Source organism: Spinacia oleracea, chromosome 6 (genome assembly GCF_020520425.1).
Source record: "Spinacia oleracea cultivar Varoflay chromosome 6, BTI_SOV_V1, whole genome shotgun sequence".
Classification (NCBI taxonomy): domain Eukaryota; kingdom Viridiplantae; phylum Streptophyta; class Magnoliopsida; order Caryophyllales; family Amaranthaceae; genus Spinacia; species Spinacia oleracea.
The window spans coordinates 35,772,505-35,800,173 of record NC_079492.1 but is presented as its reverse complement, the minus strand read 5'-3'; the positions used below and the strand labels follow the sequence as shown (position 1 = coordinate 35,800,173).

General features: G+C 36.5%; 1 protein-coding gene and 2 long non-coding RNA genes across 3 annotated transcripts; 1 reads left to right on the top strand and 2 right to left on the bottom strand.

The window, feature by feature from the left end:
* Window positions 1-1,870: 1,870 nt before the first annotated feature.
* Window positions 1,871-17,059, top strand: LOC110779044 (V-type proton ATPase subunit G 1). The gene is made up of 4 exons (XM_021983575.2): window positions 1,871-2,091; window positions 10,530-10,641; window positions 11,579-11,679; window positions 16,674-17,059. The coding sequence occupies exons 2-4, from the start codon at window positions 10,554-10,556 to the stop codon at window positions 16,815-16,817; spliced, it is 333 nt and encodes a 110-aa protein (XP_021839267.1). The 5' UTR covers window positions 1,871-2,091; window positions 10,530-10,553; the 3' UTR covers window positions 16,818-17,059.
* Window positions 4,586-9,930, bottom strand: LOC130462677 (uncharacterized). The gene is made up of 2 exons (XR_008923330.1): window positions 8,696-9,930; window positions 4,586-7,204 (listed from the first exon to the last, which is right to left on the bottom strand). It is a non-coding gene; the product is annotated as an uncharacterized lncRNA (long non-coding RNA).
* LOC130462676 (uncharacterized) lies at window positions 14,423-18,498 on the bottom strand. The gene is made up of 3 exons (XR_008923329.1): window positions 17,949-18,498; window positions 16,141-17,577; window positions 14,423-15,155 (listed from the first exon to the last, which is right to left on the bottom strand). It is a non-coding gene; the product is annotated as an uncharacterized lncRNA (long non-coding RNA).
* Between the last annotated feature and the right edge of the window lie 9,171 nt (window positions 18,499-27,669).

Here is a 27,669-nt window from a genome sequence, read left to right as displayed (position 1 = left end):
CGGATCCGGACGTGCTGTGGACTATCTACGGAGGGACGACACTTGGAGTCCTAAAGACTTGTTCTTGTTCGGTTCGGGCGCAGCTAGGGAGGGCACGCAACAAAGAGTATGCATCTAAACTATGCTAAATGATTATGTGTAAATAATATGTTTTCCTGGATTTATGGTTTTTCCGCATGATTTATGAATTGTCATATGTATCATAACTTAACACCTTAAGGGCGATTCAAGTTGGTCAATCTTAAGGCGGATCCGGACGTGCTGTGGACTATCTACGGAGGGACGGCACTTGGAGTCCTAAAGACTTGTTCTTGTTCGGTTCGGGCGCAGCTAGGGAGGGCACGCTACAAAGTGTATGCATCTGAATTATCCTAAATGATTATGTGTAAATAATATGTTTCCTAGCTTTATGATTTTTCCGCATGATTTATGTTTATTCATATGTATCATAACCTAACAAACAATGCATTATTATTGTAGTGATTTTTTTTTTTGTAAAATAAACATACTATTTGCAGCGCGTATTGTTAAGTGTGCATATAGTTTCAGAAATGTGGCTTTGAAATCTCTTTTTGTAGCACCTACGTACTGCAAAAGGCTGTGAAAAGTAGACTTTTTATAGCTCTTGTAAAACATCGTGCGGTGTAATTAATGGCTATTCCCAACGGTTTAGTTCGCTACGAATAAAAGTCCAATATTTGCAACCATCATAATTGCAACGCACAAAAACGCTGCAAAATCCCCTTTTACGCGCGCTGCAAATGACATTTTTTCTACTAGTGATAATGATCTAGAATGTATTATCTATTCTCCTGAATATTGACCATCATACACACCAGGGAGCCCTAAATACTCACCAGGTACACTGCGCGTTAATACATGCCGACTTATTCGTTCTAGGGACCAACGTCGCCATTATATACGCCTGCTTCACCATCATACATGCCTGCAAGACTAAGTTTTGATGAATACAGTGAAATCGTCATTGTTAAGTAGCTAATGTATATACTCTGTCATGGCTATATTTCATGGCCTATTTTCTCAATTTGATTGTTTAATTGATGAAGTTCTGTAATTGATTAGGTCGTTTGATAATTGTGAAATATATGTTTTTCCAAAACCCTTCCTCTCCACGTACTCCTCTCCCTTCCTCCACCAACTCACACCCTTATATTTCCCTCTTTGTCAAAGCCTCTGCCGCTTCCACCAGCACTCCGGTCATCACCGGAAAAAAATCACCAAAGACTACTCTGTTGAATCAGTTAAGGCGCATTATATCATCGACAACCGTGGAAATCCTACCGTTGAAGTCGACCTTTTCACCAGTGACTGACATATTTAATCACTCCATACTTATCAAATTCAGATAAAACAAACCCACCGGAAGCTAAAAGAATATCAAATTCATACTCCTTAAGCACCATAAACATGTCTACAATTATGATTCTTCCATATTTAACATAGACAAACAAACTCCATATTTCTATATGATTCTTCCAGATTTAAAGTAGACAAACAAACTCCATAGTTACATATATGATTCTTCCGGAATTGCTTTCCTCATTCTTTTATACACGAGCTTTTATTATTATATAGGATAGGATAGGGTAGGGTAGGATAGGATATGATGAGATAAGATAGGATATGATACGATATAGGATATAAAATAGGATAGGATTATTACGAGTATTAATTATTTATTTATTAAAATAAAACAAAATACACAAAATAGTGGGCCCCAATTTTCCCCAAATAGCGGCCAAGGATCGTCCCCATTAGATCAGTTGTACAAAAACCACCCTATTGGACATACAAATATAAATTCCCCCAAAAAAGTTGAAACTAATTAAAACTTTGATTAATACATTAACGTTAATCAGAAATTCGTTGGATTATTATTTGTGTGTTTTATGCGAATTTTTTTTAGTCTCCCCAGCTGTTTTACAACCGCGTTTCCCTCTCGCTAGATTTCTCTCTCTTCCTCATTTTCTCTCTCCGGTTTTGAGGCTTTCCTCTGTCTTTCGATCGTTGAGTACGGTGACTGATTAATCTCTGTCACTTTCTCTCTCTTCAATCCCCTTCAAATCTCAGGTAATTTTCTGTTCTAATTTCATTCTAAATTCTAACTTCGATTTCCCGCATTTTTTCGGTTTTTTGATTGATCGGGTTTCAGTTTGAAATTTGGTTGCTGCTTGTTTTATTAATCGGATTGAATTGTTGTTTACTTCGATCGATCATTTTTTTGGTTTAATGCTGCCATGATTCATTTTTTTTTGAAGATTGTTGATTATTATTAGTTAGATATAAATGTTGCCAGTGATTTGGGTATTTTAAATTTTGGTTTAATAATTAATTGATGTAGTGTAATTGTTAGGTTGATTTTGGTTAATGCTTAGTGTATAAAAATCAGTACTGTTTTAAAATTTTGGTGATTTGTTTGATGATTTGTTGATGTTGTTTTAGATCTAGCTCCGATTGCAATATAGTCAATCTATTTTAATTTCTGTGTTTGATAAGCTCTCAGATTTCTTAACCGATGACCATTGCTGTGCTTTTGTCAATCAATTGGGTGACTTGCTTACTTGAAATAGAAACTGATTCCTAAACTGTTTCCCCAATTTTGTAGGCCAATATCTGTTTTGTATATCATGCACAGAGATGAGTTCTTTGGAATAGGAATTTTCAGCATTTACTTAATTGTTTCCAAACCTTTGAAATTTCATTCTTTTTAGGATGGTGGGAGGATGTATGTACTATGTGATACTCAATAAAGACAATTTTCGGTTTTCCCTGTTAGTCAATGAGATTTCAAAATTACCCCCTATTATATTAGTTCAGGGAAAACCCAAAATACGTTTGTTCTCGGAGATCACCGATTGTCGATTTGTCAGTCAAGATTTTCAGATAAGCAGATATTCATTCAGTGCTTGTTTCTGCTAGTTGTCTTTTTTTTTTTTCAACCTTCTTGTAGTTGGACTTATACATACTTGAACAGTCTCTCTGAAGCTGTTAATCAATCAAGCTGTTAATCAGTTGAATATGTGCGCATTGTGTTTTGTACTCTACTACTCTTAGTATGATCCTTTATGGGATGTGTTAAGTACTGGCAGTATGTGTATATGAAAAAATTGGTTGTGGTGCTTGAAGTGATATTAATTTTGCATACTTGAGCGACTTTTGACTCATGATTTCTTGGGGTGAAATTAGTAAAATCCAAGTACTTGTAAAATTTGTAAACAACTCTCAACTGATTTTCCCTAAAAATTAAAAGCACAAAGCGCTAATTTCCCAAACTATCATAAGCTACAAATTTTAAGTAATTTCTTACAAACCGTTTAAAAACAAAAAAATCAAAACCAAACTCTAATTCAAAAAATTGAATCGAACACATAACTTCATGTCTTCAACCGAATAACTAATTAAAGAAAATCAACAATAAAAGGGTATAATGTCTTTCATTTTTTTAAAAGTTATTAAGCAATTCTTTATTTTAAGTTCTTTGTATTGTATTTAATACTGGCGTAAAAATTAAACTAAATTCACCTACTTGAACACTAATTTGCAAGAACTGCAAAGAAATTGGTTATTCAAGGATTTGCAGAGGAGACCAAAAAACGAGAGGAAAGAACAAAAAGAGGAGAGAAAATCGTGAGAATTTGGGTGGATGTCGGAGCATAATGTTGAGTGCATTAGACTAATCAAACAATTAAAACGTAAAAGGGCATAATTACCCTTCATGAAGTGGGCGTTTATCTGTTCTTTTTACCTCATTCTTATTATTTATTAGATCATATCAGAAAAACCAGATCAGGACCGACCATGAAAGGCAAAAATCACTCCCATAAAACATTCAAACGACCAAAAACTAGAAAAATTAGACTAGACCTGGGAACAAAACATAACAATAGTAGATCCTTCGACTCACATTTCTCATTATAGACGAGTTGAGGACTTTTCAAGCGTGACACGAAATTGGCCTGACATGACACAAGCCTGTTGTAAGCCCGACACGACATAACAGACGGGTTGATGGTCCATGGGTTGTTCAAGGGCATTGTTGTAAAAAATTGACACGAGCACGAAAGGCAAACCCGCACGTCGACACGTTTATTTATAACCAATTAACATAAAAATCTTTAAATTAGGGGGCCAATAACCTGTGAATGAGCCTAATTTGAAAGAGATGTAAGTGATCGTCACGACACAACTTATCATGGCCTGTTCTAAACACGATACAACTTATCATTGGCCAGACATGACATGTTGAGGCACGAGTCACGCAAACATGACACGTCTCCGGTTATACTCGTAAAAGAAGGCGAAATAAGGCAGTAGACACCTCTCTCTGCTTTTCATTGCAAGATCTTCACTTTCTTTTACTCGATCAACGCACGTCGATTTTCTTCACATATTTTGATTTACACTTTATAATAACCATAATTATACTAGATTACAATATTATTATTTTCCCAGATTTCATCGGCAATCAGACTATATGGTTTAGATTAGACCCCGATCTTTGTGATTTATGTGTTCGCCTCTTTGATTTTCATTGTTTATTTTATTTGAATTTGTGAAAATTAACTTTTTTTTTTTGGTGAATAGTAGAGATTTATTTCCAAAAATCAAGAAAGAACAAACTTCATACAAACACATGTTCCAAGCAGCCAATAGACAAGAACTACCCAAAAAAACACAAGCCAACTGCAACAGCAGCAAGGCACCCAAAATACCTAGACTATGCTAGCAAACTTCTTAATACTATAACATCTAGTATAGATTAACATTGAAGCATGCCTAACAATCATATTCGGAGTCTGCATCAGCTGAGATAACCGTCTTGCATTCCTCTCTTTCCACAAACAGCAAACAGTCACAGAGATAGCCATTCTGTAGACATTATGTGAGACAGAGTTGCTGTTGTGCTGCTTCAACAACTGCCTATACATTCTGAAAATTACCTCGTAATTCCCTATACATTTGACTAATAGATAGTTTGTGTTGCTGAACAATATTCGAGTTACCAGGAGCATAAGTTCTGGCATTGAAGATCTTTTTTATCACCCATGAGGCTTGATGTGGCACCAACATAGTGATAATATTGTTCCCCTTCACATAATACTGATGAATCCAACGCACCCATAGCTTATCCTTCTTTTGAGCTATGTTCCAGAAAAGTTTGTAGATTGCAGCTTTATTCCATATTCCAATATCAATCACATTCAATCCACCAACAGCCTTAGGTAAGCAAATCTTATCCCAAGTTACTAAAGCCCTCTTTGAAACATTGGAACTGCCAGCCCAAACGAAAGTCCTACAAGCTGCTTGCAGAAGCTTAATAACTTTCTTTGGTAAGAGAAATACCTGGCACCACTAGGTCTGAACACCAAGTAATTTGATAAGCTGCAAACGACCTGCATAATGAAAGCAATTTTGAAGTCCAACTGTCTATGCGTGCAAGAATTTTCTTAATCAAAGGCTGGCACTGCATAACAGTTAACTTCCTTGTAGATAGAGGGACCCCAAGATATTTGAACGGGAGGTCACCCTTGATTACATTAAACTCAGAAAGAATCGACTCTTGAATGTTTCAGGCACACCACCAAAATAAATGGCATTCTTTGCAACATTAGCTTGTAAAGCAACAGAGAATTTTGAAAAGGCTTCAAACAAGCACCTAACAGAAGAAATATCCCCTCTTGCAAAAAGTAGCAAGTCATCCGCAAAACAAACATGGGTCAAATTGAGCCTTTTACATCGAGGATGAAAGTGGAAACTAGAGTTGTTTCTTAGGTCACAAAGGCATCTATTTAAGTACTCCATATAGGGCACAAATAGATAAGGTGAGATGGGGTCACCTTGTCTCAACCCTTTTTTTCTTCAAAAGGAACAGTCATTTCCCGTTTACATTAAAAGAAAAGGAACCGTAGTTTGACATGCCGTAACCCACTTGACAAACTTGTATGGAAACCCCAATTCCAGCATCAGATGCTTAATGAACAGCCACTCTACGGAATCATAAGCTTTCTGGAGATCAATCTTAAGCATACATCTAGGGAAGATGTTTTTCCTCCCATACCCTTTAACAAGCTCATGGCTAATCAAAATATTATAAAAAATGACCCTACTTTTAACAAAAGCAGATGGCCCTTCCCCAATCTGAAAAGGCAGGATGTGTTGCATTCTGTTTGTTAAGACCTTTGAAATAATCTTGTACACAACAGAGCAACAAGCAATGGGTCTATACTCCCTGACAGTGACTGCATTATCAACCTTAGGAATTAAGGTCACATAAGTACAGTTTAACTGTTTAGGTAAAAAGTAAAAACTCTGTATCAAAGAAATTTTGAATTGCATCAACAACACTAGCACCAACCACACACCAAGCCTACTTGAAAAATGAACGTTAAAACCATTAATACCGGGAGCTTTTTGAGAGTCCATTTCAAACTGAGCCTTTTTGATCTCCAGAGGTGTGAAAGGAACACAAAGGTCTAGTTGGTGTTGATGAGTGAGCACAGAGCATTTACGAAGTATATCTTATCCAACATAGGCAAAGAACTAGCAGCAGACCCCATCAGAAGCTTATAGAAGTGCACAACTTCGTCCTTGATCATATTTTGAGTGTTGCATCTGGTTCCATCACCCCTGAGCAGCAGTTTGATAGCATTTTGGCTTTGCCTCTCCTTGACATAGGCATGAAAGAATTTGGTGTTTGCACCACCTAGAGAAATCCAGTCAGCTCTGGATTTTTGTTGCCAAATTGTCTCCTCAATCTTGCACCAGTTTTCCAACTGACCCAAAATGCTCCTCTCCTCTTCTAAAAGCTGGTTGGGGAACTGATCTTGGTTCATTTGCCTCTGAACTTCATGAAGGCTATCTCAAAGCAAACTAATTTTCTGCGTAGCCCCCTTGAAGTGTTGAGAATTTAAAGCTTTAAGAGGATGCTTCAAGGCTTTAAGTTTATGCCTCTGCCAAACATTGTGTACAATTGTAATAAAATCATCATGCTGAGTGAGAACATTTAAGAACCTGAATGGAGAAGTTCTCTTGACATTTTGCTGAGTGTAATCAATCAGGGCAATGATCCGAGATATTTCTCTCCAAGACTTCTGCAACCACATGAGCAAACTGGCTGAACCAACCAGAATTAGCCACACACCAGTCAATTCTGTCATCCTGATTGTTGCACCAAGTAAAATAGCTGCCAACAGTTCGCACAACAGATAAACAATTTAGTTGCATACAATCACTAAAACCTTTAATATCCGCCTCAGTTACAGGGTTTCCATTGAGTCTGCCATCGGTAAACAATAAAGAGTTAAAATCACTACTATAAGAGGAAGGCCCCTGGCAAACACCAGCAATAAAAGACCACAAATCCTCTATGAGTTCAACAGTATTATACCCATAGAATGCTGTAAAGAATAATTCAGACCCCACTTATAGGCCAGTTACTTAATACCTTGACCACAATCTGTAATTCTGCAAACATCAACCTTCCTTGGATTCCAACTAATCCACACTCTACTATTTACAGCATGATTATAATTATGCATAACTGCCAGGATTTAAAAATCTTCTTTGAAACTTTTGGAAAATTTTCTATTTTTACTCTTGTCTCCAACAAAGCGCAAATATCTATTTTATGTTTTTGCAAAAGGATTTTAATCTCTTTTTGCTTGAAGGGCTTATTACAGCGCCTCACATTCCAGGTGAGATACCTCATAATGACCCAAAGAGGATAAGGTCCCCGCCTCCACTTGAATGAGTGGCCATATGAGATTCAACTAGGTCAATAAACTAGGTCAATAACAGGCTCATCCATAGGAAGCATATCATATGCATTCCTAGTTGGTACTGGTTGGAACCCTTCAGCTTGTTCTGCTCTAGAAATATTCCGTCGAGGGACAGACCATTCTCTTCTCTTTCAGATCTTTCAGAGATCTCTTGAGCAGGCTGCACAAGTTCAGGTTCAGTAGGCATTGTACGCTTTGGAACCCATTGTTTTTTCTCTTTCTGCTTCTTTTGAGCAGGCTGGTCAAGTCTATTTCCACAAACATGACCAACCCTTTGACACTTCCGGCAGAAGGGAGGCTCCCATTCATAATAAACTACTTGTTCACTAACATTGCCAAAAGGGTCCTCAACCAGAATTTTACGAACTAGAGGTCTAGTCATGTCAACTTCAATAAGCATTCTAGCATACGAGATTCTGGTTTGCTTGGTGGTACACTCATCAGCAAACATGGGAGTGCCAATTAAGCTTCCCAATCTGCTAAGGGAATCAAACCCCCCAGTAATGAAGAGCCAAATTAGGCAATTGAACCCAAAGTGGTACCACTTTAAGGATTTCATCTTTGAAACAAAAGCCTGGAGACCAAGCTTTTATTATTATCACAGGTTTATGTGCTATGGTGTAAGGACCACCATAAAGAACTGAGTTCCTCTCTTCAACAGTTTTGAGCCTGATGACAAAATATCCTTCAGAGTGGTAAAAAATCTCATGTTGGCTCACACCCTAGTGTTTCTCAATATACGTATTCAAATACTTAATCGTAGGTACATCTCCCACAACATACAAAATCAAAGCAGATTTCCACTTAGCTATTTCTAATTCAACATCAGACATTTGCAAACAAGCTATAGAATCACCAGTTTTTTAAAGTTGGAGCAACGTAGGCTAATTTCATACCTTTGTTTGCCATCCGATTGTTCTCAAACACTTATTGAACAGGGGGTTCCTCCGGTATCGGTGTCGCCGATACCACTGATTGAACAGGGGGTTCCTCCGGTATCGGTGTCTCCTTGACACTCCACCATGGGAGTCGCCAACACTCCCGTGTTCCTTCTTAATAGGGTTTGATGTTGTCGGCGAAACTAAATCTCCTGGGGCTGCTCCATTGGAAGTCGGTAAAGGTCGCTGCGGAACCATGGCACTTGGCGGCGTACTCTTGTCACCAGCACCAGATCCCGGCACAGAAACAACCGGAGAAGCCTTATGTGCACTTTATTTGGGCGGTTCTTCCGTGGCCTTCCTCGCTTCGCCATTTCAATGGTGATGGTGTAGGATAGCTCGCACGCTTATCGTACGCCTCAAGAGCTTTTGAGAAGAACCGACTCTTACAACACTTTTTAATAATTTGCTTGTGAAAATTAACTTTATTGATGAATCTTATTCAATTTCAGTTTTTTTCCCCAATAAATTAAAGATTTTTGCTTCATTGCATGGCAAAAATTGAGGGGTTTTAATAATTAAAATCAGTAGAGATAGGATTTAAGCATTATTCTTTAATTCGAATTGGGTATTAGATAGTCTTGATTATTGATTTTAACTGATTAAAATTCAAATTCCTTATTATATCCTTTGGCTTTCATGATTCTAGCAATCATATTTTTAGCGAATCGACATTGTAATATCTGAATGTATGTTTTAATCCATGTAACTGATTTGAAATTGTCTTTTAGCTTTCTTGTGTTGTTTGGAAGATGGATAATTTGTTAGTGGGGGCACAATTAGTTTGGTTATTTTCTTTGTGTTTTTAGTTACTTGTCCTGTTGCTTTTAGATGAGTTTTAGAACAGTTCACTCTGATTAGCAACCTTTAAAGTGAGGCGGTAACATTACATTTGCAGGTTTATCTTAATTTCTGCCGGTATTGAGGAACAACTCATGGATGTGTGTTTGAGGAAAATTTTTGTTCTTTTTTGTGTCATACATGTTCTCTTATTGTAAATCTTTTAATCATGGATCTATTAGCTAGCTCTAGAGAGCCAATAAATTATCAATAAGACATGATGCAAGTTAACTTTTGATGGTAGGGTAATGTGATTGTGGTTATTTCTGTTTTAGAGCGGTGCTGCAATTGTGATGATTCCTCGGTAGCTTTGTATAAAAAATATTTTGAAATAGCTGATGAGCATTCCTTTTCCTGCGGTCTCCATGTAGACATATTATAAATGTAATAAAGGCGGTAGTAGTTTTTGAAGTCGGTAGGCAAGTAGACATGGAGATGCTTGTTGCGGTTTCCTAAAGGAGATCCTTGTATAGCATGTTTCTTTACTTTGTTAGACAATTGATGTTAAATTGTGGACTATTGTTTGGTTGTTTCTTTAGTTGGTCACATGTTAGAAAACTTAATATCTTGTTGTATTTTTCGAATTGGAAACGGGATGAGTTTAATTTAGAATAAAGTAATTCTTTCGCCATACAAATTGTTGTTATCGGTCCACTAATCCACTCATGTTCATCATCTTTATAAAGTCACCACAAGACCTGAATCTTGATGTATATAGATTCCTGTTAGATAGTTGTTTGAGAGACCTTTTTGAATCTTTGATCCAGATGATTTAGATGGTTTTCAAGATGAAATTATTTTAACTCTTTGTCAATTGGAAATAGAGTTCCTTCCTTCATTTTTCACAATCATGGTCCATTTGTTGATTCACTTAGTGGAGGAGGTTAAACTGCAATTATTCCCACACTGAAATATTTCTCTTCATAACGAAATATTTGTGGTAATATTTTAGGACGTGTGAGCCTTCACAATAAGTATGGAAGCAAACAGAGGCCAAAATGGTATTCAACTTTTGTTGGCTGCAGAGCAAGAAGCCCAACACATTGTTAATACAGCCAAAAACGGTATGCCTGAAATTCACATTATATGTACTGCTATTTAATTTTTATTTGTCTCTATCATACACAATTAGACATCAACTGGAATAATTTCGCCTTGATCACATTTAATGGTATTGATTGTCTGAACTCTGAAGTATGTCTTTTCTCCATTTAGAGCATTAAAATTCTGTGTTTGGGGATCACAATTCATGTTTTTCGTGTGTAGTAGTAGTAAGAGAACTTGCTTTAAAAAGCATCCTCATATTTTTGATATTAGGATGGATACTACACGTTGAGTATGTGTAACAAATACATAGTATTATTTGGTTACTATCTCTGATTTTTATTTGTATTTGTTTATAGCGGATGGGGATTAATAGGAGTTCTTGCTAAAAGCTGGCTTCCAAGCAGCTTTGGCATTATTTGTTATATAGGATGGACTGTTGTATTTGATAATTTGTATTCACCTTAAAATATGTAGGTTAAATTTTTTTTTTACCACCTAAAAAATTGACAAAAGATTTGTTACCACCTAAAAAATAAAAATTGTCTTTTACCACCTGAAATTAAAAAATTAATTTTTTTTACCACCTTTTAACTGGAAAAATCGAAGGAAACGTTATGGGGATCCTTTTCAACGACTATATTTTTTATTTCCTTCTCTTCTCCCACGATTTTCATGCATATAAGAGACTATTTCCCCTTATTTCCCATTAATTCACATAACGTTTTCATCCATTTTGTAGTTAAAAGATGGTAAAAACAAATTTTATTTTATTTTTAGGTGGTAAAAAATAATTTGTCAATTTTTTTAGGTGGTAAGAAACAATTTAACCAAATATGCATAACAACTTTAAATTGGCCGGTATGGCCTTTTAATGAATTCATCTTTCCTGCCAATTTTCACTTGTTGCCTTTGGTTTTGACTTCATTATTCTACCTTTTATTCCTTCTCTAATAGCCAAGATGGCCAGACTAAGACAAGCAAAGGAAGAGGCTGAAAGGGATATTGCTGAATTTCGTGCACAAATGGAAGCCGAATACCAGAGAAAACTTGCAGAGGTAAGATCGATACAAATCTAGTATTTACTGAACTTTCTTTTGTACATGTGTTTGTATCTCTTTTTCTTCTTAGAGGTTCCTTTAAGGTTAATAGCAAAGATATACAGAAAGCTAAGTTTTCCCCTTCCTGTATTCCTTTGTCCCATTTTCTTTCTCTTCCCTCCATTACTGATTTACTAATGTCCTTTAACATGAGAAATTTTTTAAGGCAATGGTTATTGGAGTTGTATATATTCTTGTATAATAGGCTAATATCCTTGGTCATGCATCTCCAATGGAAAACCTATGTTTTCTAAGCACTTCTTGAGATGTCTAGAAAAAAGTTATATAATTGATTATTTCTTAAAAAAGTACACCCTTTGTTCTCGAATATTAGTCCCTTTTGGAATATTGACACCATTCACAATGGAAGAGAATCTTCTAATTTCTTTCCAAGACGTACTTCAAAACATATTAATGTGAGATCTTATTTTGTTCGTCTTAATGTGTAGTTTAACAATTGAAATATGCGAGGGGGAGGGAACAAAAGGGACATAACTATTTAAAAGAGTATTTGAATGATATTATTGCACTTCTGATCTGTGTGAACCGAGGAAGTATATCAATAACTATTATAGATAAGTAAAAACATAACATGACAATTCTTAAAATACATTTCACTTCCAATGGTATCAAAAATGAAAACAATGGTATATCAAAAGAACAATGGTATTAAAAAAAAGAACAGCGAACTGGACATGTCCATTTTTTTTGGACAGAGGGAGTGTTTTTATTTCCCATGGACCATGGGCACTTACAAGTTTATAGCAGACTCTATAACATTAGTTGAGAGTTGGGAGCGAAAAAGACTATTTCAGTCAAAATATAACATACTTTCTCGGTTTCGGAAATATCGCATCATGGTTGACTTTTACTTCTCTTACCATTACTTTGAGTCTTAATATCTCAAATCCTATGCAAGTAAAAATTATAAAAAATTAATATTTACAAAATATATATCGATACGAATCTAACATGACCCACATGACTAAAATTTCCTTACGTACGAATCATAAAAAATGGTTAAAGTCGTAGTGTAAAAAAGAAATGATGCGATATTTCCGGAACGGAGGAAGTATAACGATCAAACGATCCTTAAATGTGCATAACTTGACCAAAGTAAATCATAATGAGTATTGACAACCTAATACTAAATATATTAAACATGTAAAGGGTTTAGAATATTTTGTTTCATTAGTCGAGAGTTGGGAGCGAAAACGACTATTTTAGTCAAAATATGACATACTCCCTCCATCCCAGATTAGTTGTTACACTTTCCTTTTTCGTCCGTCCCAGATTATTTGTTACACTTCTAAATTAGGAATGACCCCACAATTATTATATTGTCTCTCTCTTCCCACTAAAACTTTTTTGGTCCCCACACCCTCTCATTCAATTAAAAAAATATTCCACTAACTCCTATCACATCTACTTTTTCAATAAAATAACAATTGATAACCAAACAACCACTTATCACCTAAAACTTTGTGCAAAGGTAAGTGTAGCAACTAATTTGGGACGGAGGGAGTATAACGATCAAACGATCCTTAAATGTGCATAATTTGACCAAATTAATTGAGAATGAGTATTGACAACCTAATACTAAATATATTAAACATGTAAATGGTTTAGAATACCTATTTTGGTTCATTAGTTGAGAGTTGGGAGCGAAAACGACCATTTAAGTCAAAATATGACATATAACGATCAAACGAGTCTTAAATGTGCATAACTTGACCAAAGTAGATGTGAATGAGTATTGGAAACCTAATACTATGTATATTAAACATGTAAAGGGTTTTGATGTATTATTTTGGTTCATTAGTTGAGAGTTGGAAGCGAAAATGGCTATTTTAGTCAAAATATCACATATAACGATCAAACAAGCTTTAAATGTGCCTAACTTGACCAAAGTAGATGATAATGAGAATTGGCAACGTAATACTAAGTATATAAAACATGCAAAGGGTTTTGGAATACCTATCTTGGTTTATTTTGGTTCATTAGTTGAGGGTTGGGAGCGAAAACGGCCATTTAAGTCAAAATATGACATAACGATCAAACGAGCCTTAAATGTGCCTAGCTTTACCAAAGTAGATGAGAATGAGGATTGGAAACCTAATACTAAGTACGTTAAACATGTAAAGGGTTTAAAATTATTAAAGTGGTCACGTTATGTGCTTATTGAACAAATATTAACTTCAATTTTTATTGGTTTGGGTGAAAATCTATTTCTAATTCACTGAAGTAGTAACTCTTCAGAAACAGAACCTGTTTGAGCTAATGAGTATGTGCAAGTAGCATAATAATTCAGTTATTAGCATAATACTCCGCAATAAGAAGAAAAAGTAGCTAGTTAAGGTACAACAGTTCAAGCTTTATAAATACACGTTCATGAAATCAAATCTGAAGGAGAGTAGGTGTTAAAGAAAATGGGAACTTAAGCATGCAAGCCCAAGTTGTTCCTTCTTGCACAATTAACCAAATCATCAGCGCAACAAAATTTTTGGTGTCCAGAATGAGCACACTCTCTATAGATACTTAGGTAACGATCTGCAATTATTAATTGAAGAAAACGACCGAAGATGAAAGTGAAACATCCAAAGGAGACCCGTTAAGTGAACTTGGTCAAATTGCTAGTTAAGCATAAACATCCATTTGAATTTTGATAAAACTAAAACAGAGAACAAGTGAAGACCATGCATGAAGTAAATTGGCCAAGCCAAACAAGATAATCTTTTCCATTTTAATAAAACAATCAATTGTCAAAAGTAACTAATAAGTTGATTTAACAATTCCAATGTTGCCTAACCAGTTTACATCTATATGGATTAGAAAGCATTGTTCAAAATCATGTGTTGCTGACAGCAAAGTTTAACTCCCAATCACCTTGAACGATTTAGAGATAACGTGTACAAAAAATCTCGATGAACGAAGTTTAGAGATAACGTGTACAAAAAATGTCGATGAACGATTTGCGTTCTAACCTTATTGCAGCAATATTCACCTTGAACTTTTGCTCTCCATACGGTGTTAGAGTAGGTGAGACTAGAGACAATATTGTACTTGACAGTGAATACGAGCTTAAAACGATACTGAGAGTCCTCTTTGAATGAAAACAGAACTTTGCTATTCAGCCAGAAGCAAACGAGTATTATTTTCTCCAAGGTCTTGGACATAATTCCTATGGAGTGAAATGTAACTTCAGGTTCCACTTGGCCCGACAAAGATGTGCAAAAAGAACTTATATTCAGAAAGTAGGAAATTTGATGGAAAGAGGCAAAAGAAAGGTATCCTCAAAGGCCAACCAGTTAAGTCTCCTCCAACACGACCTAGAAGCTTCTATTTCTACCTCCTTAAACTCCCATCATCCTGCAACAATTAGTAAATTCCACTCTTATTTAGCTTCTTCAGTGTTAGGGCTAATTCCTCGTTTCCTGTCATACAAGACGATCATTAATTAGTTCAACCCAGAGAAATTCCAGCCTACAAACAAAAGAAAAAAAATTAAGACTTTATGCCACAGTCCTACATTACTCGTATATTGTAACCTGACAAATGTGACAAGAACTTCATGTTCAGGACTACATCAGAATCTTCTTTAGAGAAGATGAACATAACTCAGTGGGCTGTCAGTTTTTTTGCCTTATCTTACATACTCGGACGATTAACACCACCATAAAAATCTATAATCAACCATAGGAACAAGCAAACGTCAAAAAAATCAGCAAACACAACAACCAAAATCCTCAAAAAAAACCCCAATTAAACCCTCCTTAAACGCTAGAATTTCCAATTCAAATTCAAAAACAATATTTCTCCTTCAAATCAATCTGCATGACAGTACCCAATGAAAGTTATTAAGGAGTGATATCGCTGATATGATGTCAAGTGCAAGAATACCAAATTGTTTGGGGTAGTTAAGATAATAAACCAACCTATTGAAATACATTTCCTAATTAACATAAATACACACTGTTTAGTGAGCTGAGTCTGTCCCAGCAGTATGACATGCAAAAGAACCTTAATGCTACAAAAGAGTATTATATACTACGTATTATAGAGTACAGTTTACAGACAAGGTCATTAAGCTAGAAAACAAGAACAAAATAGACATGGTAACAGCTATAGCATACAGAAGAATTAATATCTTACAACATCGTAAAATGAAGAAATGTTATGTAATGACATCTGGGCCAAAATCAAAACAATAATATATTCGAACAATAATTCGCATCTTAAATTGCATAATAAATAGAAGTAATTCGCTTCCTCTATTATTCGTAGAAAAAATAGAGTAATAATCGCATAATAATTTGCACAAAAATTTGCAGAAAACAGAAAATTTTTCAAACGAAAATCACAAATTCGAACAAACCAAAAATTCGAAACTTGAAGAGCGAAATTTGAATATGCTCATACCAAGAAAAATCCCAAATCGAAACCCTAAGCAAGATTTTGAAGCGCCACAAGCACCACCTTCACCCTCGCTCCGCCGTCGCAACAAGAAATATCACCATTAAATCTCAAAGGGAGGAGGAGATGCAAGCTAGGGAGAGAGAAGGAGATGCGAAGCAGTGAAAGAGCGAGAAGCAGCAATGAGCCAGAGCCAGTGACCGTATGAGGAGGAGAGAGAGGAGATACAAATGATTCGCTTTTCCTATCAGCGGATCTTAAAATTATTTTTAAGAAAATAAAAATATAATTATATAAACCAAAGGATGCGCTTGTAATATAAGCGCATCATTTGTGCCGTGGCTTTTGTACGATTTTTCTACTAGAGCAAGTCGGGTTCATTAGCAAATTAAAACAGAGGTTTAAGGACGCTTATCCTCCAAAAATACAGCGTTCAAATGAGAGTTAATCTCGCTATTTGTTTTTAAAGTCTTTCGTTTTGATTTTCAACCTATTACTCATTGTAACTGTGTTCATTCTTTCCTATCCTAATGTTACAGAGTAGCGGAGACTCTGGTGCTAATGTGAAGCGTCTTGAAAAAGAAACTGATGCTAAAATCGAACAGCTGAAGGCACAATCTTCCAGTATATCTCCTGAAGTTGTTCAGATGTTGCTGAAGTTTGTCACAACTGTGAAGAACTGATATTTTTTTTATTTTAAAAAATTTTAGATGGGTGTTTAGCGCCTAGCGAAATTTCTTTCTTTGGTATCCATGTTCGGCCCCAAACCGAGACATTGAGATGGTTGGTTATATTTCTTATTGATTGTATTTGTTATCCTAGTACTGGTTTGCCCCATTTCTGTGTAAAATGGTTGGTCACATATTTGTTGAACAAATGAATTTTGATTTTGAAATAAATGCCTGGAATCGGGTTTTAGTTGTAACGTGGGCATAGTACTCCAATTGCATGTATTTTGTGATTTGGTGACCCATATGATTATTTATAAGCATAGTACTCCAATTGCATGCATTTTAAAGGTTTGGGATTGGTCTAATGGTCTACGACTGTATTCAAGCTCTTTCTATTGCACATTTCTATTTTTCCAAAATAACTAACTTGAATCCAACACATCTACTCAATTGTCGATACCAATGAGATTCTGACCTAAACTGAGGGCCTGTGTACAATCGATTTCAAGTTCGAATCCCCTTGTCCCATTTGTAATTATATTGCCCTTATAATAAGACCAAAATACTTCTAGGACAACATGACTATCGAACAGGGCCGTCTTGAACTTTTCGGAGGCCCTGTTCTAATCTTGTCCAAATCTAAAAAATGGGGCCCCTAATATTTAAAAAAAGTGCGATAAGCAAAATATTACTAAAAGTAAAAGATGGACCGATGCAACATGATATTATCGGCTTATCGGCTTATCGGCTTCTCCTAATCTTTACTCTTTAGCTTCAAAACAAAAGAAGCAAATAAGGAAATAACGAAAGTCAGTAATAACGAAATAACGAAATTTTGACAAAAATAAAACGAAAATAACGAATTAAGAAACGAAAATAACAAATTAAGAATCGAAAATAACGAATTAAGAACGAAAATACCGAAATTTTGAACGAAAATAAATCGAAATTAACGAAATTAAGAACGAAATTCTGAAAGAAAATAAATCGAAAATAACGAAATTTTGATAAATAACGAATTAAAATAAGGAACTGTAAAATTTTCGGAAATTCAATTGAAAAATAAAAAAATCGAAAAAATCAATTGTAAAATAACAAAATCGGAAATTCCATTGTAAAATGACGAAATTAAGAAGAAAATACCTTTGGCTCTGTGAATCTTGTTCTTCATCTTCAACAAATCAATGAATCCCCAAATCTAAATCTGATAATTTTTTTCTTCGAATGAGAATATGAAATTGATGATTTGTTTGAAAAAAGTAGAAGAATTTAAAGGGGGAAAATCTAGCCGTTTGTTGCGAAATTATCGGTTCCATTGATGGCAAAATCTTTTTTTTCGGTCAAATTGATAATCTGATGTGAAATTTCAGTTGAAAATTCAAAACAATATTTTTGGAATTGAGATTTTGGAATAGGAAAGAAAATTAAATTAGGGGAGATGAATCATGGTGATTGAATGGAGTTATGGAGATTGAATATTGAGGAAGGAAAGTAGGAAATTAAATTTGGGAAGTTGGTGAGGTGATTGATTTACATTTTTCAATGCCATGAAATCCGTGATTTTCGATTTCCTAGAAGTTGAATTGAATGCCTAAGTCCTAACGTCTGTTTCGCAATTCTCAATTAAGAGCATTTTCTTTTTTTTTTTTTTTTTTTTTTTAATAGGTAGTTGGACTTTTCGATTGGGCCCTTTATTTTTGGGTGGCCCTGTGCTGTTGACCAGGTTGCACAGGGCCACCACCGGGCCTGCTATCGAATAGGACAATTGTATCTTACAATTAATATTTTTTTTCATATTTACCACCTTTTAAGCTTCATATTTTTGTACTTACCATCTTATAAAATGTTATTTCATATTTACCGCCTTAATTTTATGAACAATTTCGTATTCACCACTTTTTAGCGAATTTCATCTGATTTACCTTTTTGCCAACAAGGGATGATTAATATTTACCTTTTGTGTCTCATCTTGTAACGAGATTTGCTGCACGTTTAACTGTTTAACCTAAGTTATAATAAAAAGCATTAAAACTTGCACTAAGCTTGCCTATATCTTCATGTATCAAGTATGAGTCCGGATCCTCTAGAGTTTTAATAAAACTCTACAAGGTAAAGTTTTATCTAAATCTTACATTTTAAAATCAATGGCTCATATTGATCAGAAAAAATAGGGGAACTTTTGGAAAGATAATATGTGAACCATTGATTTTTCATCTTGTAGAGTTATTTTAGAACTCTAGAGGATCCAAAACCATCAAGCATAGAGTGTAAATGATGCTAACGATGTAGCGGTTTAACCTAAGTTATAATAATGAGTAATATGTACGTGTAACTTTCTAAATTAATTCAAAACAGTGTTCGAAGGAATATAAAATTGTTGCAAATATTTTTATTATTTTTGTCTAAAGTTATCCATTCTTTATGCATACTGACTGTAGGATTTTTAAGATAGAGCAACTCTCAAGTCTAACAAGTGCACGAGTTGACTCGCAAGTTGGGTACTGAGATTGTAACCTACAACTCTTTGTCTTCAACTTTTGATTAATGTTGTTTTTCTCTTTGTAAATTTCAGATGTCAAAAACTATTTAAATTAATTAACATCATACTCAAAAGTCTTCACATCGGGTCTAATATCTAAATCACATGTACAGAGTATTTAGTGTACTAGTGTTAATCGGCTTTTCTGGTACTTGTATTATTTGTGACGGTGAAGAATGTTATACGAGTGTTTTCTTGTTGTGTCCAAAAAAGTTTTATAACATTGCCGCTCGAGTCCCATGACAATGAATAGAATTTGTTTTTTTTTTTTTTTTTTTTTTTTTTGCAAGTTTAAGTTTCATCGTTTTTTTTTTTTTTTTTTTTTGGCAGGCAAATAAAGCTTATATTGATTGCACAAAACAGTATTACAACCTAGCTAGCAACCCATCAGCTGCAGCCAACAGAGAGGCTAAGAACACTTAGCCAAAGAGACCAGACTAAGCTAGAAAGCCTAGAGAAAGCTATTACAAACACTGGAACCAATCAAGATCCCTAGTGCTAGTTTTACTGCTTAACAAGTTCATCACCCTACCCTTCACTTATTGTAAACCAGACTAGCCACTGCTGTAAAGATGATAAATCTCCTACACTTGCTTCTGCTATACTTCTGTATCCCCCTAAGGAGACTGAACACAGTGACCCTATTGAGTTGAACCCCTAACCAAGATAACACCAGAAGTTTACATTGTTTGCTGAGTTCACACTCAAAGAATAGATGCTCCACCTTCTCAGTTTGCACACCACAAATGGGACACTTATCATCTGTACTGATTCCCACCTTGAATAATCTATCTTTAGTTTTTAATCTGTCCAGCATAGCAAGCCACAGAATGAATATATGCTTTGGGATAGACAGCCTGTTCCAAACATACTTTTGCCAAGGAACCTTAGTTCCCAAGCATCTTAGCTGAGTGTATGTCTCTTTGATAGAATACTTGGCACTGTGAAGCCACTGGTAGCCAATCTGTTCACTGAAGGAGTTTTTCACCTTGCACACAAACTTTACCACCCAACTAGCAGCAGTAGGGGCAGTAAACTGATCCCAGGAGAGATCTTTGACATAAACAGCATGGATCCATTTAACCCACAAATTGTCTTGCTTTTGAGCAATAGCCCAAGCCTGTTTGCCTACTGCAGCTTGATTCCAAAGGAGCAAGTTCCTAAAACCCAACCCTCCATGTGTCTTAGGCTGACACAACTGATCCCAAGCAACAAAACCAGGTTTCTCACAGTCAAAGGTGCCAAACCATAGAAAAGCTCTACAAATGGCATTGATTCTCTTCAGCACAGCTTTGGAGAAAAGGAACATTTGAGACCAGTAGACACAGATGCTCATCAATACAGAATTGATGAGTTGAGCTCTTCCAGCAAAAGACAAATGTTTTGAGCTCCATAATTTAATCCTAGCTGTCATCTTGTCCACCAATTGATCACAGTCACTAGCCTTGAGCTTACAAGAGCTAACAGGAACACCCAAGTATCTGAAAGGGAGCAAACCATGTTTGAAACCATCAGTCAGAGTGATGATCTCAGCCACCTTTTGATCATTCATACCACAACAGTAGATGGAAGACTTAGCAGAGTTAACAGCCAGACCAGTGGTCTTTGAAAACAAGAGAAAACCATCCATCATCAGTTGCACCACCTCCTTATCTCCTTTACAAAACATGAGTAAATCATCAGCAAACACACAGGTGATTAAGCTTTAGGGTTCTACATCTAGAGTGAAACTTGAACCTTGGATGATCACCAACAGTCTTCATTGCTCTAGAGAAGTATTCCATACAAAGAGTGAACAACAAGGGGGAAAGGGGATCACCTTGCCTCAGTCCTCTCTTTGGGTGGATAAGCTTTGAAGGCACCCCATTGATCATAATGGAGTACTGAGTAGTGGTTAAGCAGGTCATGATGAGATTAATGAAAGTAGTAGGGAAACCCATGTACTGCATAGCTTCTTTAATGAACTCCCATTCCACTGTGTCATAAGCTTTTTGGAGATCAAGCTTCAAGAAACAGTTGGGTTGAACTTGACTTTTTCTGTACATCTTAATAATATCCTAGCAGATGAGAACATTGTGCAGAATGGATCTCCCAGCCACAAATGCACCCTGATTCTGGGAGATGATATCAGGCAACACAGCTCCTAATTTTTCACACAATAACTTAGAGATGCACTTGTACAGCACAGAACAACAAGCAATAGGTCTGAAATCCCCTACTGTGGCAGGTACACTCACCTTTGGCACCAGTGTGATAGAAGTAACATTTATTTCCTTTAACATCTTGCCTGTTCTGAAGAATTCAGCAACTGCAGCATGTATATCATGTTTAACTGTCTCCCAAGCAGCTTTGAAAAAATGGCTATTATAGCCATCCAGCCCAGGGGCTTTGTTACTAGGAATAGCATCCAACACTCTTTTGACATCATCCACACTAAAATCACAGTGCAGCAGAGTTCTATGATCATTAGTTAACTTGGCCCCCCTATCCATGATAATAGGGTCAATATGAAGGAAATAATGCCCTTGGTCCAAGTATGCATTCTATGTTAAGTCTAATAAATGCGGTTCAGTATTAATTAACAAGTTAATAATTCAGTGAGATCAAGTGAGCTGAATGCCTAGCTAGAGGCCGCTTCAGTTCAAGTGGAATTAATGATATTAATCCACAGCTTACTCTTGACTGAACCCGTAGGGTCACACAAATAGTACGTAAACGGATCAAGTATTTAATGGCATTAAATACTCCATCTATGAATATTCGGAACCGACGGATCTTGGTTTCAGTGGGAGCTAAGATCGTCACAGGCAAGAAATGAATACTCCGGAAACGATGATATTGCCGGAAACGGAAATATGGATCGTATCGGAAATATAAATATTATCCAAGTCGTAGATGTTGCCGGAAACGGAAACATGGTACGTATCGGAAAATATTATCGGAAATGGAAATATTGCCAGAATCGAAAATATTGCCGGAAACGGAAATATTGTCAGAATCGGAAATATTACCGGAATCGGAAAATAATTCCGGAAACGGAAATATTAAATATTTGTTCGAAACGGAAATTAATTCCGGAATCGGAAATATTAAATATTGTTCGTATCGGAAATGAATTCCGGAATCGGAAAATTTAATCGGAAGCGCATCGTACGAATAAGCATCGGACGAGGCCTGCCGGACGAGGCCCAGCACGAAGCCAGGCCATCGCCCAGCAAGCCAAGCGCGCCGCACAAACAGCCACGCCAGGCCCAGCGCAAGGCCAGGCCCAGCAGGCTGCGCATCGCGCACAGCGCGCACAGCACGCGCAGCGCGCAGCGCGCGCGGGCGCTGCGTGGGCTGCTGCTCGCGCGCACGCATGGGGCCCATCGTGGCAGCCGTGCGTGTGTGTGCAAGTGTTTGTGTTCGTGCACGTTTCCTAAAACATGCAGAGTTCGGTTAATGATTAAATTCCTAATTCTATTTGATAAATTAATTAAATTAGAGTTCTTGTAGGATTCTAGGTTTAATTAATTTGTATCTGAATAGGATTTCGATTCCCTTTCCATACCCCTATAAATATGAGGCTAGGGCTCACAATTTATAAAGAGTTTCAAATTATTCAAAAGTGAGTTTTTTGAGAGAAAATTAAAACACACATCTTGCTCATAAAAGTGCCGAAATTTTCTAGTACCTTAAGGGCGATTCTAGTTGGTCAATCTTAAGGCGGATCCGGACGTGCTGTGGACTATCTACGGAGGGACGACACTTGGAGTCCTAAAGACTTGTTCTTGTTCGGTTCGGGCATAGCTAGGGAGGGCACGCAACAAAGAGTATGCATCTAAATTATGCTATATGATTATGTGTAAATAATATGTTGTCCTGGGTTAATGGTTGTTTCCGCATGATCTATGTAATGTCATATGTATCATAACCTAACAGTGGTATCACGAGCCCCTTATTATTTTCATAATCTAAATTGCATGAACATGGTTAAATATTACAAATTTGCAAGAATTAAAAGGGGTGATTAATTTTCGTAATTGTTAATTAATTGCAAATTGCGTTTATTTAATTATACGTACGCAGTTTTTCGGCAGTTTCTTCGTTAATCATCCGAATTGAGTGATTTTTGTGTCAATTCCGCATGTAAAAGGCATTCTAAAATTTTGACAAAAATAATATTTTTCTGCCGAACCCAGAATTCTCAAATTCGAAGCCTAACTATGACTTTTCGAAGGTTTTAGTTTTTCGAATGCAAAATTTCGTAAATTTAAGATGTTAAATTAAATATTTGCGATTCTTGTTGATAAATCTTGAATTTTTGATTGACCTACTGTATATGTTTAACAAGTTTGAATGCCTAGCCTTGTTAATTATGCAATCTAATTTGTAATTATGATTAATTTGTTGAAAATTAGAATAATTTAGAATTAATTTGATTTTCATAATTAATTGTAATTTAATTAGAAACCTATGATTAAAAACCACCATAAAAATTGTAAATTTATGATAAATTTTAAATTTTTATGACCTAGACTTGAATCCATAACAATCGGAAATCAATTGGATAATAAATTTTCGATTTTTTCGCCCTAAAATTATGAAATTAATATTATTTATTAATTTGTCATTAATTTTAAATATAAATTTTAAATTTTTATGCGATTCGTTCATAAAACTTGCACGCACGAAGCAATGGACGCTTCGTGTTACCCTTAAGGGGTGTTGTATAATGCGGGCATGCGACGACGAGCAAGGGAGCTCGTCGCCCGTGCGGCACGAATGCAATGAGCAAGGGCGTAGTGCACGAGCACAAGGCAGCAGCCCTGCCTTGTGTCGTTTGCCACGAGCAATGGACGAATGGGCATGGGCGAAGGGCGAGCCAAGGCAGTCGCGTGTGGGCAGCAAGCGAGCTGCGCCACAACGCGCGCTGCCTCGCACAAGAGCGCGCAGCCTCGCGCGCAGCGAGAGCAAGCTCGCGTGCCACGAGCGCTGCGCCCAGCATTGCTCACGCGCACAACGAGCGAGGACTCGCGCGCACAGCCAGCATTGCTCGCGCGCACAGCGAGCGATGTCGCCCGCCCAGCGAGCGATGTCGTGCGCCCAGCGAGCGATGTCGCGCGCCCAGCGAGCGATGTCGCGCGCGCACTGCGAGCGATAGCTCGCGTGCGATGAGCGCTGGCGCGCGCAGCGAGCACCAATGCGTGCGGAGGCTTGCGATGGGGATGCAGCAGCTATGCGACGAGCGCATGGGCTGCGCGCACATGGCCAGCAATGGCTGTGTGCGTGCGGCCCATGGGCGTGCAACGCGTAGGGTGTTTGCGTTACGATTAAAGATCGTTTTGAATGTTTAATTTGAAAATTTCAGTTCACGTAATTTTAATTAATTTTAAAATTAATAATTTAAATTATTTTCTTGGATTTTAATTTTGAATATTGTAATTATAATAAATGTTATTTATTCTAATTATTTTACTAAAATTAAAATCATGAATTAATTTAAATACGACTGAAATTAAATTAAACTTTTTGGATTCAATTATAAATTGATATGAGCTTTAAATTTTAATTAAATTTGTATGTTTCCGGTTGGACTAGAAATACATTTTTATGTTTAAAATTAGTAAAGCATATAAATTTATTGGTTTAAGTGGGAGCGCTTTTAGTCATAAACTCTTGATTAGGTCTACAAAATCCTTAAGGTTAAAACAACTTGATTAGAATTAATAAGGACTGAATAATTGGTAGATTATTGGTGCCCTTGATTAATTGCTGCAAATGTTTACATGATGCATAATGTGTTTTACTAACCAGCTATGTGGGCCATTCATGATAATGAATGGGTGAATGGTATATATTGTATATGTACTGTTTTGCAGGTTATGAAGTGACTAGTATGGCCCAAATAGGATAGAAAATATGGTCTGCGTACCATTAATTTGAATGTAATTGGTCTAAAGTACCAAAGTTATTTTTCAATTCAAATATGGTCTGCGAACCATCAAATAGTTGTAATTAGTTATAGCTTATCCTATTTGAAGAAAATGGTGCCTCCCACGGAGATTTTCAAGACGGACTTTGAAGTCAAAGCTTCAAGATGAAGTCGGGCCATACTAGATCACATTTATCTTATGCATGTTTTAAGTTATTTATTGTTTTAAATATGTCTTAAAATGCATGAGATCAAAAGCTTGATTATGTTGCATGATTAAGGATTTTAGTTCACTTAAAATCTAACCAACATAGTAAGAGCCTTAAGTTCCAAACTTAAAAATTGAGTTAAAAGGTGCCATGCCAAAATATACACTTGCTTGGATATCCTTTACATCAATCTAGTAATAGTTTTCGCTCAGCGAGGTGTTACTTATTGGTCCTAAAGGGGCAAGGTACACAAATAATTGTGAGTACATGTTAGTTTTGGTGAAACTCAACGATATAAGTAAGGAGTCCTTTTATGTCGTGGCAAATTCGATAGGTTTACCTAATAAGTTCTTAGACGTACCTATCAACCAAGAATAGTTTCTAGACTATTAGCAAAAGGCTTTTGCTTACCTAAGATGTTCTAGGATTAAGTCGAAAAACTGTGCTTAGTTCTTCAATGATTTTAGGATCTTGGAATCATTTTATTCACACCTGCCGGAACACATAACTTGAATAAAATGCTTAATAAACATTGAATTATGCATGTATGCTAGAATTTAAGTTTATTAAGAGAAACTGTGAATGGTTATTTATTTGTTTATTCTTTTCAATTGTAGTTTTTAATATGGCAAACAACAATTCATTCAACATTCGATCAATTCTCGAAAAGGAGAAGTTGAACGGGAAAAACTTCCTTGACTGGCAAAGGAACTTGCAAATAGTTCTTATGCAGGAAGAAAAGGAGTATGTCCTGGATGAGGCGATGCCCGAAGCTGCAGGCGACGGGGTCACTCAGGCAGCCCTCAATCGTTGGATTGATGCCAACAAGGATGTGAAATGTCTAATGCTCGCCACCATGATTGCGGATCTGCAGAAAACGTTCATCAACTCAGATGCTTTCACAATCATCAGTGAGTTGAAGAACATGTTCCAAGATCTGGCTCGAGTCGAAAGATTCGAGACTCATAGGCAAATTCTTGAGACCAAGCTTAAGAAAGGCGAGCCCGTAAGTCCACATGTTCTCAAAATGATTGGACTCATTGAGAATATGAGTCGGCTGGATCAGCAATTTTCTCAGGAAATGGCTATAGACACCATCCTCCATTCTCTTCATAGCGGGTATGATCAGTTCAAACTGAACTACAGTATGAATAGTCTGGACAAAACGCTCACTGAGCTTCACGGTATGCTGAAGACCGCTGAAAAGACGCTCAAAAGTGATAAGCAGGATGTGCTTATGGTGCGTGGGGGCAAGTTCAAGAAATCTGGAAAGAAGAGGAATGCTAAGAAAGGTGGCAACAAGGCCAGCCCAACTAAGCAAACTGGCGCCAAATCTGTAAAGAGGAAGGTCAGTCAACCCACTTCTGAATCCGAATGCTTCTACTGCAAGAAGAAGGGGCATTGGAAGAGAGATTGCTTGAAGCTAAAGGAAGATCAGAAGAACGGAACAGTCGTTCCATCTTCAGGTATTTTCGTTATAGACTGTATACTTGCTAATTCAACTTCTTGGGTATTAGATACAGGTTGTGGCTCACACTTATGTTCCAATCCACAGGGACTAAGAAGAAGTAGAAAGTTAAGCAAGGGTGAAGTCGACCTACGAGTGGGAAATGGAGCACGGATTGCTGCATTAGCTGTAGGAACTTACTATTTGTCGTTGCCCTCCGGGCTAGTTTTGGAACTGGAAGAATGTTTCCATGTTCCAAGTCTTACTAAAAACATCATTTCAGTTTCTTGCTTAGATGTTAAGGGATTCTCCTTTTTAATAAAAGACAATAGTTGTTCGTTTTATTTTAAAGAGATGTTTTATGGATCTGCTAGATTAGTCAATGGACTTTATTTATTAGATCACGACAAACAAGTATATAACATAAATACCAAAAAGGCCAAAAAGGATGATTCAGATCTCACCTATCTGTGGCATTGTCGATTAGGCCATATAAACTTGAAACGCTTAGAAAGACTTCAAAGGGAAGGAATTCTAGAACCATTTAACTTAGAGGATTATGGTAAATGCGAATCATGTTTACTTGGCAAAATGACAAAGCAACCTTTCTCTAAAGTTGGAGAAAGAGCAAATGAACTATTGGGTTTAATCCATACAGATGTATGTGGACCAATGAGTACAAATGCTAGAGGTGGTTTCAGCTACTTTATCACTTTCACTGATGACTTCAGTAGGTATGGTTATGTCTACCTAAT

Bases quoted from the DNA above. Each gene is read 5' to 3' on its own strand.
- LOC110779044 (XM_021983575.2), top strand. From the start codon at position 10,554: ATGGAAGCAAACAGAGGCCAAAATGGTATTCAACTTTTGTTGGCTGCA. The intron at 10,642-11,578 runs GTATGCCTGAAA...CTTCTCTAATAG, and splicing joins TGTTAATACAGCCAAAAACG to CCAAGATGGCCAGACTAAGA. The intron at 11,680-16,673 runs GTAAGATCGATA...CTAATGTTACAG, and splicing joins ACCAGAGAAAACTTGCAGAG to AGTAGCGGAGACTCTGGTGC.